General features: G+C 40.8%; 1 protein-coding gene and 1 long non-coding RNA gene across 8 annotated transcripts in view; one reads left to right on the top strand and one right to left on the bottom strand.

The window, feature by feature from the left end:
* The window catches only part of KEA3 (K+ efflux antiporter 3), a 43,701-nt gene extending 31,406 nt beyond the window's left edge, over positions 1-12,295 (top strand). For all 7 annotated transcript variants that reach the window (XM_088967013.1, XM_088967010.1, XM_088967015.1 and 4 more), the window contains 4 exons: positions 9,195-9,356; positions 9,734-9,823; positions 9,923-10,087; positions 11,642-12,295. In XM_088967013.1, coding sequence (XP_088823139.1) covers positions 9,195-9,356; positions 9,734-9,823; positions 9,923-10,087; positions 11,642-11,917 — 693 coding nt within the window. In that variant the 3' untranslated portion in view covers positions 11,918-12,295. The remainder of the gene's footprint in view (positions 1-9,194; positions 9,357-9,733; positions 9,824-9,922; positions 10,088-11,641) is intronic.
* Positions 12,296-13,628: 1,333 nt separating this feature from the next.
* LOC148876498 (uncharacterized) lies at positions 13,629-15,707 on the bottom strand. Its single transcript, XR_016105955.1, has 2 exons — positions 14,710-15,707; positions 13,629-14,178 (listed from the first exon to the last, which is right to left on the bottom strand). It is a non-coding gene; the product is annotated as an uncharacterized LOC148876498 (long non-coding RNA).
* Between the last annotated feature and the right edge of the window lie 2,639 nt (positions 15,708-18,346).

Genomic DNA, 18,346 nt, shown 5'->3' with positions numbered 1-18,346 from the left:
CGCCCTAATGGTGATTTGTCCAAGAGATCACCTAACTCTCCTTGCTCTCTTTCTTGACTGAAATTTTCGATACCTTTATTGAATAATATCAGCTCCTTAAATAGGAGATTACAAGAGGTAGAATCCTACTTTTAGGAGGACTCCTTGCTAATCTACTACTCTATCCTATTAAACTGATAAGATAAGACTGAACTGAACTGATAAGATAAGACTTCCTTAATTTATCCTACTGAACTGAAATTAGATAAAATAAGGCTCCCTTAATCTATCCTACTGAACTGATAAGATAAGATAAGATAAGACTCCTACTAATCCCTGCTACTGAAAGCAGATAAGGTAAGAATGCTGAATAAATAAGATTGGATGAGAACACTAAATTGTTGCTGCTGAGAACACTAAATTACTGTTGCTGCTGCCGGCGCCCACATCATTACTCCCCTCCTGGACTACGAGCTTGTCCTCAAGCTCGAATTCAGGATGGGTGTCTTGAAACATAGTCAAAGGAATCTAGGATAGGTGGAATGATTTTGCCCTCTTGGATCGGGTTCCAATGAAGAGGGTTCATCCTCAGACAGCTGTAGTGAGATACCAAGATTTGACCATGCGTAGCTGCATTCTTTGCCGCAGCCAACTGCAGCCTTAGGGTACTTCTGAGATGTCTTGAACTGTAGAGTACAAAGATTGTGAAGGCCAAGCTGGTGCCACTGAACCGCATCATCCGGATCCTCTTATATTGCCTGCTTTAGTGTGTATAGAGCTCGCTCTTCCACTTCCGTCAAATCATTAAGTCCAGTTCCAAATGTTGCTGCAATTTCATGCTGAGCCTTGTGAACCATGGCAAGTCCTGCCCATGCTATCCGAAGCTCAATTGTTGCAGAGTCCCCTTCTCTGAGTATTGAAGCCATTTCATTCGCAGCCCATGAAAGTTGTTCAGTGGGATCTTGAGACCTTTCTGCATCCTTGATACGATGAAGCGCAACAGCATATCGAGTTGACATGCAATTAGGCTCCAGTTTTGCTGCATTCTCTAGGCACTTTCCAGCACTTCTATGATCACTAGCCAAATAGTATGCATTAGCAAGATTCACCCAGATATGTGCAGCCCTAGGATCTGATCTGGCTGCAGCTAACAAACACTCTTTTGCAACATTTGCAGCCGCAACATGAGGCATACAAGCTCCTTCACTAGCACTTGGCCCAGCACCTACAACAACTTGAAGATATGCAATCCCAAGATTCTGCAACACCTCGACGACACCGGATTCCTGCTCAATCGGGACATTCTGGGTGTTGCTAACCTGCGCTAGGGCAACGACCTGCTGCTCGCCCGACGATTCTGCCACGTTTGGTCGGCAGCCGGTTGTGGTTGCAGCCCCTTTTGGGTTCATTTCCTTGCTGAAAAAGTACAACTCCATCAAGCGCCTTAATTCTCGGACGTCGTCCTTGATCTCGCACACCTCCGTGCTGTTTTCCACGATCTTGAGCTCCAGATCCTGAACCCTAGTCTTCAACTGCTCAAGGTCACCCATGACGCCTTGCTCTAATACCAAATTGTTATGGGCCCGGGAATAGGATCTCGTCACGGGTCGGTCCACGGGGAAAACCTCCTTTCCTTGTTCCTCCCTACTCTTGATGAACCTATCTTGGCACCCTGATGGTGATTTGTCCAAGAGATCACCTAACTCTCCTTGCTCTCTTTCTTGACTGAAATTTTCGATACCTTTATTGAATAATATCAGCTCCTTAAATAGGAGATTACAAGAGGTAGAATCCTACTTTTACGAGGACTCCTTGCTAATCTACTACTCTATCCTATTAAACTGATAAGATAAGACTGAACTGATAAGATAAGATAAGACTTCCTTAATCTATCCTACTGAACTGTAATTAGATAAGATAAGGCTCCCTTAATCTATCCTACTGAACTGATAAGATAAGATAAGACTCCTACTAATCCCTGCTACTGAAAGCAGATAAGAATGCTGAATAAATAAGATAGGATGAGAACACTAAATTGTTGCTGCTGAGAACACTAAATTACTGCTGTTGCTGCTGCCAGCGCCCACATCATAGCCCCATCCAACTGACTAGAGCTTCTCTAGAGAATGATTGACTATTTTTCACCCATCTGAATGCCAGTATCTTCCTGGGTTGTAAATGAATGTTGCCTTCATCTGTGAAGTCTGGTAAGGTGGTGCATGGTAGTTGATTTTGACCCACTACTTTCTTTAGAAATGAAATGTGAAATACTGGGTGAATCTTGGAGGACTGTGGTAGCTCTAGTTTATATGCTAGAGGGCTGATGCGTTGTACCACTTTAAAAGGTCCATAGTATTTGGGGGCCAGCTAATTGTAGGACCTTGTAGCTACCGAGGACTGTCGATATGGTTGTAATCTGAGCTCAGCTAATCACCAACCTGAAATTCCAATGGTCTATGTTTCCTGTCATAGTGTTTCTTCATCTGTTCTTGAGAATGTTTCAAGTGGACCTTGAGGTTACTTATGATTTCATCCTGCTAAGTGAGGCACTCATCTACTGCTGCATTGGCCGATGACCCTTTCTCATATGGTAGGATAGCTGGGGATTCCCTACCATAGAGAACCTTGAATGGTGTGTTTCTGGCTGATACATGAAAAGAGTTGTACCAGAATTCTGCCCATGGCAGCCACCGAGTCCATTGACGTGACCTTTCACTTGCAAAACAACGCAAGTAGGTTTCAATGCATCAGTTGACTACTTCAGTTTGACCATCGGGTTGTGGATGGTGACTTGTTGATGTGCTGTGTTTGCTTCCTTGCAGCTTGAAGTATTCCTTCCAAAAGTTGCTGAGGAAGGCTGGGTCCCTGTCGGATATAATGACCCTGGGTGTGCCATGTAATCTTGTAATTTCTCTTACAAATGCTTCAGCCACCTTTGCTGCTGTGTATGGGCGGGCTAGAGGGATGAAATGGCTGTACTTTGAGAGGCAGTCAACCACCACTAACAGAACTGACTTGCCTTTTGATGTGGTAGTCCTATGATAAAGTCTATTGAAACTTCATTGCAGATCTCATTAGGGATGTGTAATGGCACACAGGACATGAGGTAACAAAATCTCTGATGGTCCACTTCATACATGCCCATAAATAATGGTCTGCAATTCTCTTGTATGTTTTAAAAATTCCTGAGTGGCCTCCTATAATAGAGTTGTGGAATAGTGCTAGTAATTCTGGTATGTGAGCAGAATTAGCAGAAATGACTAATCTACCTTTGTGGAAGAGTGTAGAGGCCTGAACTGAATATCCTGGGGTCGATCCTGGGTCCTGGGCCTACTTAGCTCGAATTTGGCTTAATGTAGGGTCCTGTTGTGCCTCTTGCTTGAGCTGTTCCAGCAAGGGATAGCTGGGTTGAGATACTACTAGTTGGGCCATTTCAGGCATGCGCGACAAGGCATCCGCTACACGATTGACTGGGCCTGGCTTGACTCAATTACGTAGTTGTAACCTAGGAGCTTATGGGCCCATTTCTGTTGTTATGGGGTAAGGAATTTCTGCTCCAACAAGTACTTCAGGCTCTTTTGGTCAGTACGGATTATGAACCGATTGAAAGAATGGTAGGATCCATCTAATGGATGCCATAAAGGTTGCGGAATGGGTGGGCGAATTTCAAAAATTTCCTACCTTCTCTCAATTGGGAATCATATTCCCTAAATTTAGAATACAATATTCAAGGATCCTACTTGAATCATAATCAAACCAGATCTGTACCAAAAGATAAATGGGAGGAATATACCTGATCCGGAGAAGCAGTATCTCCCAAAGTTGGTGTTCACGCCCAAAGAATGCTCCTAGATCCGTTCCTGCTGAAGATGACAGCTGTGGATGGAACAGATCCAGCAGGGTGCGTCCTACACACTGGATCCTTCACAAGAATCCTCTGGAAACACTAAACACTGAATCCTTTTAGTCTTTGTTGCAAGACTAATGTCAAGAACAGATTTCTTGTCTTTCCTTTTTCTGCAAAGATCTAATCTTGCAAAGAAAGATGGCGGCGGCAGGAGGAGAACTCTAAAGGCGAAAAGGGTGAACTGCCTTTTTTCTTTTTCTAGAGTATGAATGAGATCCCATCTCAATTCGCAGGAGATATCCTATATCTCTTCAAGGTGGTTCGAAATCTGATATTTTTTCCTTCTTGGTTAGGGTTTCTCCTCCTTTCTTCTTGATTAAGAATCCTCCTAATTAGGAGTTATCCCAATCCAAATCAGTATTTGGATAGGGGATAATCTTAATCCTATCTGCAGATAAAGTTAGCTTACTCCTGATCTTATCAGGAGGTTACCAGATTCAAATCTAATTTGAATTTGGTCTCCAAGAGTGGATAAGGCTAAAGGCCCAATCCTTTTACTAACATTAATCTCATATTCGCCCCAAGGATGGGTGATCATATCAGCCCACCTCGAAATGGGCTTCTGGCCCATTAAGTGTTCAGTGTCTAATTACTTTCCAATCTACTGCCCAGTTGGGCTTCTTTGTATGGCGTGGGACCCAAGCATTGATCTACACACCAGCCACATGGGTTCGGCCCAGCCTCTAATACAAGGCCCAGCCGAATTCACTGAAAAACTCAATGAACCCCTTGAGTCCATCATATGGACCCTATGGGCCCAACACTTACATTAAGTGGTCCCTGGGCCAAGCCATCTTATAAAAACCCAGGGACTGTGGGCAGGTGCAAGATTAGCCCATCAGGTATTATCCTAAATGGTCTTACACTTAACCTCTCAGCCCTTAATGATCAAGCACTGCCCGACAAGAGAGGACCTCTCCCTCGGCTGCAAGGAACAGTGCCGCACTCTCCTCTCAGATGGATCCCGGGAATTAAAACCATTTGCAAACAATTTGAAACCGTACATATATATATAAATATATTAATTTTGCAAAACAAAATTCCAACGATTGAAATCAACTGCCGGCAGTTTGGTTTCCATCAGAGAGAGTGCATTCCCGATCATTACCCTTTGTCCGACAAAGTGGCTGATTCTGTCACTATGATCACCCACTCAGATGAATTCTCAAACTGCCCCAACATACCCAGGTTTTGATCCCCGCTAAGGATCTCACTGATTGGCATATCAAAGGCAGCCTGATCCAACACCTAGTGAAATGTCATAATCGAGTCTAGGGGTCAGGTGTAACTTTCCAGTTTTGCCCATCTATCTCCAAGGTCCAGGGCAATACTGGAAATCTGGTCCGGTTCAAGGATTCAAGTGATCCCATACTGCATGTGCCTCGGGTCTTACCCTGGTGGCTGAGACAGGCCATCCCAACACTTGGTGGCACACCAGTATCAGCCTTGGCAGGATAAATCTCCCCAGACTTATCCAACGGCTGTGAACATTTAAAACTAACACGAGTCTCTATAAAGGTCCAGTTTTAGGGTTTTACACAGAATTAAACCAAACAACATGAATCAAACATGCACTTTATTTATTTCCACTAAATAACAAAAGTACATCAAATCAGATTGAAGCTAAGGGCATACAAAAACTGTCTAACACCGATGTCCCTGTAAATGTGCTCTCCATTTTTGGACAGCCAACACCACTGCCATGGGTTCTTTCTCGTATGTGGATTTGGCTTGTGCTTGCTGAGATAGAGCTTTGCTGAAATAAGCAATGGGTTTGCCTTCTTGCATCAGTACAGCACCTATACCACACCCTGAAGCGTCACATTCCAGCACAAATTGCTCAGAAAAATCTGATAGTGACAATGTTGGTGGTGTGGAAACCGCTTTTTTCAACCTCTCAAATGCTAATTGTGCTTCATCTGACCATTGAAATGCATCTTTACGCAGCAGCTGTGTGAGTGGTGCGGCTATCCACCCATAATGAGGGATGAATCTCCGGTAGTACCTTGTAAGGCCCAAGAAGGCGCACAATGTTTTGACAGGCTTTGGTGGTGGCCAATTTTGGATGCTTTTAATCTTGTCTGGATCCGCCATGACCTGTCCTGCCTTCACCACATGGCCCAAATATTGTACTTGTGATTGCCTGAAAACACATTTGGATGCTTTGCAAACAATTGGTGTTGCCTCAAGAGTTCCAAAGTGATAGAAAAGTGTTTTAAATGAGATACCCAGTCAGCGCTAAACACAAGAATATCGTCAAAGAAGACTAGTATCAAGTGATCTAAGTGTGGTCGGAATACCTCGTTCATGATGGCCTGAAATGTTTGTGGGGCGTTGGTGAGCCCAAATGGCATAAATAGGAATTCGTAATGACCGTCATGTGTGTGAAACGCTGTCTTGGGTATACATCCTCCGGGTGCATCCTTATTTGATGATATCCCGATCTAAGGTCGAGTTTAGAGAATACCATGGCTGCTTGTAGATCTAGTAACTCATCAAAGAATGGAGAAACGATCCTTGACTGTGATCTGATTTAGGGCACGGTAATCCACGTAAAATCTCCACGTTCCGTTCTTTTTGACTAGTAACTCGGGTGCTGAATATGGACTGGAACTTTGCTGAATAAATTGCTTCTCCAGTAATTCTTGGATAATTTTTTCCATTTCTTCCTGCTGGAATCTTGGGTACCGGTATGGCCTTACATTTGATGGGGGCTCACCTGGAATTATCTCAATTCGGTGGTCTGCGTGCCTTGGGGGTGGTAGGCCTTTTGGTTCTTGGAATGTATCTGAATTCTCTTTGAGAAGTTCTTGTAATTCTTGCTGGGCTTTTGCTAGAATGGGCTCTTCTTCTGTTAGTAACGGGGCTGGATGGTTCCACCCCTATTTTCATGAAGATTATTTGGTCCTCATCCTGGCACGTTTTGATGATGGTTCCACCCCTGTTAAGTGGCATTGTTTGCCCTCTATGGTGAAGTCCATTGTTAATTGTGATCAATCACAAATGACTGGGCCCAATTCTTTCAGCCATTGTAGTCCTAGTACCATATCAGCTCCACTGAAGATTAAAGGATGCAAATCAACTACGAAATGTTGCTCCTGTATTTTAAGTGTGATTTGTCGAAAAATACCTTCACACTTTATTTGGTTACCATCTGCTACGTGAACCGTGAATGGATCCACATGTTCTATAGTAAGGCCCATTTGTTTGGTGGCAACCTTAGTTATGAAGTTCAGGGTGCTACCATTGTCAATTAAGACAGAAACTCTTCGGCCTTTTATAGACCCGAAAACCCTCATGGTTTGGATTTTATTCCGGTGAGGGCATGCAATGATATTTCCGGTGGGTCGGACGGGCTCACCTTGTTCTGCGACTATGACTTCAGTCTGGGTCTCCTCTTCTATCTCTTTGGTCTGGAGCATGAATAGTTGTTGGGCTTTACACCTATAGCCCGACCCAAAATTTTCTTCACAGTTATAGCAGAGCCCCGGTCCCTACGCGCTTGCATTTCAGCCCATGAGAGTTTCTTGAGAGGAACTGGTGCAGGTACTACCACTGTAGATCTGGATTGTGGGCCTTCTTGATGTTGGGCCGACCCATTCCTTCCAGTAGACATAGGCCGGTGGTTGACTGGTTCATTCAAGATAGCTGGAGTGAATCGCGGGGTCCAGTTTGAGCCTGGATAGGCTATAAGAGAGGGCCGACTGAGTTTATTGAGCTGAGTTAGTCTCTCTTCCTGAATTCTGGCGAGACTGAAAGCTGTGAGCAATGGCGGAGGTTAGAGGGCCTTCACCTCCATTTTAATTTCTTCCTTCAAGCCGCTGATGAAACACCCCAGAAGAGCAATCTCCGGCCATCCATGTACCCTCATCAACAGCTTTTCAAATTCAACCTGATAATCTCGCAGAGCCCGTTTGCTTCAGCTTCGATAGGGTTTCATCGTAGCTATGAAAGCCAACTGGTCTGAACCTTATGAACAAGGCTTCCATAAAGTCAGCCCAAGAGACCTAAGGATGAGACCTGCGGAACCATTGGAACCACAGTATAGCCTCTCCTTCCAGATGGGAGGAGGCTATGGAGACTCTGTGATGGCTCGGTGTGTTGTGATATTCAAAGAACTTTTCAGCTTTGAAAATCCAAGGTCTGGGGTTGTCACCGGCGTAGTTGGGAAAGTTGAGCTTGGCTGTTCTCATAGATGCTCCTGGTTCTCTCCTATTTCCTTCAACTTCTTGGCTGGATTCTTTGTTCTCATTTTCAAGATTTCCTGCTGACGCGTTCTTTTCCAGTTGTACCATGACCGCTGCCAGTGATTGTTTGATATCTTGCAAATCACCAGTGACCTTGTGTATTTGAATCTCCATGCGATCTACCATTTCGTTGACAGTCCCAGATCTGGTGCTCGGCATCCTGCTGTCGTCTTCAGGTTTTCCTCGCTCTGATACCAATTGTTGAGGTTCTGCCTCAACACAGGCTTCTCTTCGAGGGAGAAGCTGCCTCCTAGGTTGAAGATGGTGGGAGTGAACAAAGGGGAAGTAGGAATTGGATTGGAAATTCAATAAACTTATCTTATTTCTCCGAGTAAGTACATGACCTCTTTTTATATCTCAGTAATGTAGTATTTTATTACACTAATCTTGATTTCTTAGTTTGTTACTTGTAACTGAACCATGGTTGGTTGCCAGCTGGTTCTTGGTCAGTTATGCTGAGCTGTCCCTGCTGCTGAGATGGCTTTCTCTTTTTCCTTCTAGAATAAACCTTCAGCTCTTTGTTCTTTCTCTCTGGGTCCCTAACATGATTCCTTTTTTTTACATCAATCATTTTCTCACCTTTTAAAACCATTCTTTTATGATTACTGAGCAACCGTGTAAACACTCATTGGATACTGGGTTACTGTTACTTATGTGACACTACTTCCTTGCCCCTCTCCATCTATCAATATGAAACCCCCTTTTCTCCACATTTTATTAACTATTCATCTACAAATTATTGAACAGAAATTATTAAATACAGTCATTAGCCATCTACTCCTTAGTGAAGATTGGTGTTGCCAAGTATTGATGTATCAACTTCCATTCAAATGCCTAATTAATATAGACCCCCAGTATGTTTGCCTTAACAATTGAAACTGGATACCATACCCCGTGTCACACATTCAAATGTTAACTGCTAAATTACATGTTTACAATGTTAACTTGTCATATCCTCCTCCTGGCCAGAATAACAAGTGAATTTCTGACTTCTGGTGCTGCCATGTTGAATATATACAATGTTTTCCTGACATAATACAAATGTTTCTCCATGTCTGCAGGCAGCCAGGAAGCTTGGCTTTCCAATCCTCTATGGTGATGGATCACGCCCTGCAGTTCTGCAATCAGCTGGTATTTCTTCTCCAAAGGCCGTGATGGTTATGTATACAGGGAAGAAAAGGACAATTGAGGCTGTACAAAGGATTCGACTTGCCTTCCCTGCGGTAGTTTTGAAGTTTTCCTATAATTTCCCTCAACATTTTTTGTTCTTTACTAGTTACTACCATCTCTTTCCCAAGATTGAACAGGTACAAATATAATAGGCTATGCTGTTCTCATGAATACAGAATGTCAAAAGATCAAAACATTTTGAGAAAAGAATGAATTAAATATTTTCTATTATAAAAATCTATAGAATAAAAAGCCATGGTAAACCAAACTCCAATTTCCGCATTGAATTAAGGAAGCCTACAGTGTATTCTTTTATTGACCTTATAATTTAATTATAGAGAAACCCCTGGTGCCATGCTTTATTATGCCATAAATTTGCATATAATGCCATCAATGTTCTGTCAATTTCACTCAAAATGCTTTTTGACAGGTTCCTATATATGCCCGAGCTCAAGACCCAATCCACCTATTGGATCTAAAGAAAGCAGGTGCAACAGATGCTATTCTTGAAAATGCAGAGGTTGCATCAACTTTATTCCCATTTACTCTTGGTTACTGTGATAGCAAACTAGCCGTACGTTTTATGCATTCTGATAAATTGTTCAATCTATATCTGCAGACTAGTTTACAGCTTGGTTCTAAGCTTTTGAAAGGGCTTGGTGTCATGTCTGATGATGTAACATTTCTCAGTCAGCTTGTTCGAGATTCCATGGAGTTTCAAGCTCAAGAGGCACTAAATAATAGAACTGATGACAGGGAGTATGATGTTCTGAAGCCACTGCAGGTACACCATAATATGAACTGCAAATTTGACACTAGGATTTTTTATAAAATAATGAGAGAACAAAAACAGCAAGGAAAAATAGATGAAAAAGATGAAAGATTAAGAGGAAAGATGTGAGAAGAGAAGAATAGAAGAAAAAGGGGTGCTAAAAGATACGCAGTTGTCCCCTTTTCAATTTAATAAAGGATGTACAAAGACCAATATGCCCCTGGCCACTCCAATAATGTAAAAGAGAACAAACCAGCAATAATAAAGAACATAAAAATATATAAATAAAACAAATAGAGTCTCAACATTGACAAATAGGTCCTGATGGTCCTTCAAACTGCAATGTGCATAAATATGGGATTTTCATTTCACAATGTTCCACCTACAGACCTCCACTGCTGTAAGCAAGAAAGCTGAGTGATCATAATCATTTCCTTGTAGAGGCTTTTCTCTTTGACCTTTATATCTTTTCTAACTATTGGAAGAACAATCAAGGATTAGATGGTTATGTCCTCAGATTGGATTGGTTTTGTCATATGTGGTCTCCTAATAGAGCCCATAAACAAAGGTTCTTATGCCTGGGATTGTTGGATTTACCGTACTTGTCTTATGTTTATATGATATATCTGAATCAATTCTTGTTTCACTGTGAATGAATTCACGGACTGGAACAAATCAAGCAATAAAATCTTTAATCTAGTGCTGTAACTAAAATCTGAGAATTTATCTTAATGACGAATAAGATGAAAACTCCACCAGTATGAGCTTGTCTTACACTGCCTGTCCCAAGCCTGGATAAAAGAGAAGGGTTGCATCAGGTTGGCATCTAGCACTATTACTTTGCCAAATTCTTATGGTCGTGGATGCTGATTTGTCTTTTCTTTGTCCAAAATAAATGTCTGCAGAAATGCAAATGCTTAGATGGATGTGTGGTAAAACTAGGAAAGATAGGATTAGAAATAAGTCATACGAAGGAAGACTATCTACAGCACATGCATATAAGATATCTACAGCACCTGTTAGAAAGGTAATCTGTTACAAATTGAAGGGGCTAGAAGAGCTAGGGGCAGGCTGAAAAGGACTTGGGTAGAACCGTAGAAGTAATAAGAGACAATATAAGAACCCATAATTTAACAATGGATATGGCAATTAACAGAATGGAATGGGAAAACAGGAATCATGTTTGAGGATTTCTCAGCCTCCTTTATAGTTTATATTTAATACAATCATTTTACCATTTATCAAAAAAAAAAATGTAGCCAACCCCATATATGACCAATGTATACATGTTACAAAAAGATTCTTAGGTTTTATTTGTAAGCAATTGAAACAAAGCACCTTGTAAACACCTCTCCTTGCTCAAATTTCATTTGGAAAACTATCACCAATATCTTGCGGATATATTGATTTGCAGAAGATGAGAGCTTTCTATATATATTATACTTATTAGTAATCAATTTTAAAATTTAAATATAGCCCAGTCTACATTGACATTCATGTATTTTGTTAGTTTTTATCTGAAGCCTCAGAGATATACCAACTGAAAAAAGAATAATGCTGGAGCAGGTAAGGGTTGCAGATTTGATGGGAGCACGGTCCCCAATTTCTTCAAGCTCATCCAAAGAAAGCTCAACAAATTCAGAAGAGTCCAATATTCAGACAGAAGTAGATCAATCTGAACATGAACTAACTTTGGAACAATTTGAGAATGGGGATGGCAAAGGTGTCTTGTATTGTGAATTGGACTCCGAGAACAGTTCCCAAGCTGGAAATGAGGATTTCAAAGGAGAGGAAAGTACAATAGACCATTCAATACCTTGTGCAACGGGTGAAAGACCATGATTTTTTATCAGGTTTAATACATTCTTCTCTTATCGTCTTCCAACGTCAATACTTCTAGTGCTCTTTGTGGTCCTCCAAGTATCAGAGAAATATTTTGGAAGTTTTTGTTGGCGGAAGACAAGATGTAAATGGAGAATATGTAAAGCTGCATGATGGTGTCCAAGAAGTTGTTACTATCTCTGGAAGATCACAGCATGTATGTGATCATATTTGATCAATTTTCTATTATTTTCCATTTATGATTTGTGAATAATCTGTTTTTTATTTTTCCTTTTAATTGAGAAAGGAGCTTTACTGGTTTACAAAAATGTAAAGAGGCAAGCCGATTTTGGCCATTATAAAGCATAAATAGCAGTGTCACAGTGCTTTCTTGTCGTATTTGATTATCAACACTAATATAGTTAATAAAAAAGAAGCTAATCTGACTGAACGGTATAAGGATTATATCATATGCAGGGAGCAAGTCAGCTGTAGATATCAGTAACTGAGTACTTAACCATCTGTCGCGGATGTCTGTTTTTCCAGGATGACAATCAACACGATGATTGAAATACGGTAGTGTAAAAATATTTGATATCGTGATTTGCGCACAATCCATTGCAGGAAATGAACTCATTATACTCGGAGTTCTCACAATTCTGCACCAAGTAGTCTAGATTCATCAGCAGCTCGGGATTTGGGGTTTTGTTCGACTTCATAAAGACATAAACCAAGTCCAAAAAAACTCAGGGTTTTGGGAATTCTAATGGGAATCGGAATGGCCTATTCCCCCTACCTGTTTGATTCAGACAAGTATCAGAATCGGATTTCGACTGTTGCTGTTTGGTTCATCTAATAAAAAACATATAAAGAAATAAAAATCCACAGAAATCCAAATCCAACACAATCTAATTAACATATAATGAGAAAAAAATATGAAAAAAAAAAGAAAAAAATGAACATAATAGGTTAACTACTTTTTGTTCAAAAATAGTAATTACAGATCCAATTTGCTGCAATATCAAATGTGAGATTATAAGCAGCTAGAACAACTATTGAAATGGTCCTTCTGAACCAAATAATAAACATATAGAGCTGTAATCATGCAAGTCATGCGACACAAAGATTAAGATATTTCTAGAGTTTGTCCCTTCAAAGTAAACAGGGCTAGACACTGAGTTCGAATAACAAGTTTAAGCGTAACAACTCACAATAGCCAGAATATATTTGCTTTCTTCCCCTAGCCCCCTCATTAGCCACAATTTCCACTCTGCTCAAAATGATATCAAGTTCAGAAGACCAACATAACGAGTAAGAAGGACAGACAAATTTGAGGAATCAGATGAGGACACCATCTATGGCCCTAAGTTAACTACCACAAAAACCCATAAAATGCTAATCATACAACAGAATAAGGAGAAACATTATACATGGCATCGGCATGTAAGAGTAGCTGCAAAGCCTGCAATGGATGGTACAAATGTAATGAATAGGTTTAAGTTGCAGAAAGAAGCCATGTCATGGAAAAATAATTTTCTAATTTTCCATGTTATAGGAACTGAACCAAAAGAAAGGTTCTGAAGAATCTGAACATTCAAGAAAAACAAATCACACTTTAGTTATGAAAGAGATACTAGATATACAGATCATCTAAAGAAGTATAACCGTTTCCTTTCCTTTAAAATTTATTTATTCTGTTAATATTTGGGTGGAAGAGGGAGATAAAAACTTGTAAAAAGGAAATGTACCCACTTGAAAACAATATTCACGTCTTGACAATAATTGATTTTTATGATTTAAAAATGGAGCCACAAAATCCTTGACGAACAAATGTAATGTTGTAAATTAAAGTGCACCTTCTGATGCGGGGCGCTGCTGCGCCACTGTAGCCACAATAGCCTGCATCGAATATTCCGTTGTAACCACCTGATTTGCCATACAGGCCATTGGAACCGTATCGAGTGCCTTATCATTATTGTAACGGTCTCCAACCACCAATGATTATAAATGATTGAATAATGAATAGCGGGATATTGAATTTTGCCTCATCATTGGTTTCTCTCTCCGGTCACGCTTCTGGCCATTACCTTGAGTGGTGTTTCACTATAGCTCGGGGAAACTCGAAGCTCTCTCCCCGACAACGGGAAGAGGTTATCAACATCTTGGTATCAGAGCAATCTAACCCTTGGGTAACCAAGGTATTGGAGATGGAGGATCGCGTAGGGAGTCTAGAAAGGTCCTGTGAGGAGATGCACATGAAGTTCTCCGAGTTGATGGAGCATCTGGATCACAATGTATTATAACTTAATACTACAAAAAGGTGAATCAGTTTATTAAATTTATAATAAAATATAATGTATTATAACTTAAATATTTAAAAAATCAGAATAAATGTATTTCTATTTACTAGTGTGAAATAAATATATTAGAATTTATAATAAATCAGAATTAAAAATAAGAAAAGAAAATATCAGATGACCTTGTGAAAACATCAAAATGCATTACTAATTTGTTATTGATCTTAGTTTTGTTAGCTTTATATAATGGTTGGGAATAAGATAATAGTATAAAAACATGTATTAATGCTTCTTTTGTCATTTTACAAAATATCATTGCATATTTTCACATATTTCATTATATTTTCATTATGTCTAATTTTTACAATATTTCCCCTTGACATTTCTGACATTTCTGACATCATATATTTTGATAAGTGACATTTCCATCGACATCGACATTTTAAACCTTGAAGAGTGGGTGAAGGAGTTAGTGCAGAAGATCAAATGGGGTCAGGTCTCTAGCATAAAATATACCTTAAAGAATGGACTGGTGTGGCGAAGGGGACGGATGGTTCTCAAGCCGACCTCTGAATACCGTTGGAAGCTATTTGTAGAAGCCCACTTGAGTCTCCTAGGAAGACATGCAGGTTACAACAAAACAATGCAATAACTGGGGAGGATCTGCTTCTGGAAGGGGTATCGTCAACAAGTGCATAAGTGGATATGGAAATGCAAAACTTGCCAGCGAAACAAGAGTGAAAACGTCCCCATTCCAGGACTACTGTAGCCACTACCGATACCCGAGTATGTCTGGAGGGACCTGTCAATGGACTTCATCGACGGGCTACCATTTTCCAATAGAAAATCAACTATCGTGGTGGTGGTCGACCGATTGACCAAATATAAGTCATTTTGTGGTTTTATCACACCCCTATACAGCCCGAGGAGTAGCTCACACATTCATGGAGAACGTCTTCAAGCTTCACAGGATGCCGAGCAGTATAGTGAGCGAAAGGGACCTAGTCTTCACTGGGAATTTTTGGAAGGAGTTGTTACGTCTACAGGGGACACAATTACATATGAATTCGGCCTACCATCCCCAGTCCGGTGGGCAGACCAAGGTGGTGAACCAGACTTTGGAGGCATATATGTGTTGTTTCGTCGAACAAAGCCCACAAGCTTGGACCAAATGGCTGGTACTAGCAGAGTAGTGGTATAACACCTCATACCATTCCACCATTCGCACCACCCCGTTTCAGGCGATTTATGGGTGTCCCCCTCCCAATCTCCTCACCTACATCCCGAGGACCACAAGGTACAAGCGGTGGACAAAGAATTGAAGGACAGGGAAACGACTCTGATGAAGCTCAAGGAGAACTTGGCCCGGGCATAGGAAAGGATGAAGAAGCAAGCGGATTGACGAAGGACAGAATGAGAATTTGAAGTAGGAGATGAGGTCTTCCTGCAATTGCAACCGTATCCACAGACCTCCGTCATCACAAAAGCTATCGGCCAAATACTACGGCCCTTATACCATCACCGAACGAATCAGCCCGGTGGCTTATAGATTGGCTCTTCCCGCAGATAGTCAGATACACCCGGTAGTCCACGTGTCCTAGCTCAAACGTTGGATTAGGGATCCGACCTGTATTCGCCCTGAATTACCACCACTTACTCGTAGAGGAGACCTCCTTCCCCACCTGAAGGCCATGCTTGACACATGTATGGTAAAACGGGGGAACCGTCCGATCACTGAAATCCTGGTACAGTGGGAAGGGACGAGCCTAGCCAACGCAACTTGGGAAGCTCTCAGCCAGATGCAACGTCGATACCCATGAAAATGCCTTCCGAGGAGGGGATGATGCGGGGCACTGCTGTGCCATTGTAGCCACGATAGCCTGCATCGAATATTCCGCTGTAACCACCTAATTTGTCGTACAGGCCGTTGGAACCGTATCGAGTGACTTATCATTATTGTAACGGTCTCGGACCACCGATGATTATAAATGATTGAATAATGAATAGTGAGGTATTGAATTTTACCTCAATCATTGGCTTTTCTCTCAGGTCACGTTTCTGGCCATCCCATAGCTCGGGGAAACTCAAAGCTCTCTCCCCGGCGACGGGAAGAGGTTATCAACACATTCTGAATACTATTCAGTGAAAGATCTGTTAAGAAGGGTGGTCCTAATCAGATTAAGAAGGAAAGTTAACCATGAATGAGAAATAGATTCCTTCCGATCTAAACTTGATGTCCAATGTCAATCTAATCTTTTGTCTCTGTTACTTGGTCACAGTTTAGTTTACTTCTTAATCTGAGATGGACCACCCTTTTATGCGGGATCATCTCATTGATAGGTATGATGAAACATTCGGACAAATGTATGAGCAAAAGTGAACTCATAAGCTCAGGAGGCTTCTATTTGATGCAAACATTGCATGCCATTTTCTGTCACTGTCATCCAATCTTTTTCAAGATTATTCCCATTCCAAAAGTTATTTGTATCAGGCAGAGATATATAGAGCCAAATGAACACAAGAACCATAATTTTGTTTCCTAACCAAAAAATAACCCAGCCATCATAATTTTGTCCATCTCCATGACAATAACAGAACATGGTTTTCGAATTGCCATTGACCCGGACAGCTGGACCATTCGGCCTGAGAATCGTTCAGACAGCCAGTTCCGTTTTACCACAAAACCGGTCCTTGGCTAAAAACTGTTGAATCAATCAACGACTTATTGATTCGGGCAGTCGAACCATCGATTTGTTCAGTAGTTTTTAGCCGTTTTTTATTTTTAATGATTTTTTAAATTTTTTGTCAGAACAGGCCATTCGTTCAAACTGAACGGCCAAACCGTCGACCCAGAAACCGGTGACTAGAACAGTTTCGTTTCCAGGTCGTTTTTTAAAACCATGTAACAGAGTGCATGCTTAATCTAAAATAAACAAGTTATTAGGCACTTGTAACTAGAGGCTAGTTACACTAAGCAAAATAAACACTCATATATAGATCTAATTATATCAACAACATATTACTATAATATTATATAATAACTTTCAGCGAAACAAGAAAACTCATTTTTTTCGCTATAACAATTCTTACGCGCTCACCAGGTGAGCCCTTGCAAAGCAAACACCCCCCTTTCCGCTAGTTATATACTATAATAGAGGCAATTACATGACTATTCTATGACTTTTTTCATATCCTTCCAATTATTTTTTGTAAATCCAATTCACAATTTTTTTGGCTCCATGGGGCAACACAACAGAGGTAGCCCATCCCCCAAACCCAAACGCCCCCCCCCCCCTCCCCAAACCCTGGTGCAGGCAGGATTTGATCCCAAGTCTACCAATTGGCCAACCTTGCAAATCCAATTCAAACTGGAGGTTAGGCGTGCATTGCCTTTATTTTTTCTTTATATTTCTGCTTTCTCTCTTTTTTTTTTCTTTTTTCCCACCACAAGACCAATTATTATAGCCCACCTCTCTCTACTCTACTCTCCTCTCTTCCTTCTCTTGCTTTGAAATCAGTTCATTGAAGAGAACTAGAGAAGGGCATAGAGAGAAGTCATACACAAAGATATTATGGCTATAAGGTAACACCGTCAATATAATCTTAATCTATTCCTGATATTTCCTACTATCTCTATACCAGAGTAAACAGAGATGGCATTTCTTGCTGTACCATTTCATTTTATAGGAATAGCTACAGTATTGATCCTGTTTCAAACTTACTGGGTTGTTTTTTTTAGGGGGTGTAATCAAATAACTTTCATTAAGATAACTACAGAACACAGCAAGAGGAAAATACTAGCCACAAACTGACATCGGCACAGAACAACAGAGAAACTACTTTTATTTTTTGGGTGCAATCAAATACTTTCATTAAGATAAATACAAAACACAGCAAGATGAAAACACTAGCCACAAACTGATATCAGCACAGCACAACAGAGAAATTACCACATAGACAAACACAAGCAAATGAAAGAAACTAGTGCCACAAAAGAGGGAAAACGAGCCAACAAGCTAAACAAACAAACTGAATAAAATAAAATAGTTAGCTAGTCACTACTTGTAGCAGGTTCAGTGGGTTCAGACTCCAATTTTTGGAACCAAAAGGGGATGCAAAAAGAAGAATTCCCCTTTCTCAAATGGGTCGTACA

Source organism: Nelumbo lutea, chromosome 1 (assembly GCF_056320005.1).
Source record: "Nelumbo lutea isolate HS-2025 chromosome 1, American lotus-T2T, whole genome shotgun sequence".
In the NCBI taxonomy this organism is placed as follows: Eukaryota; Viridiplantae; Streptophyta; class Magnoliopsida; order Proteales; family Nelumbonaceae; genus Nelumbo; species Nelumbo lutea.
Note: the sequence above shows the minus strand (reverse complement) of the source record. Positions and strands in the feature narration are given on the sequence as shown.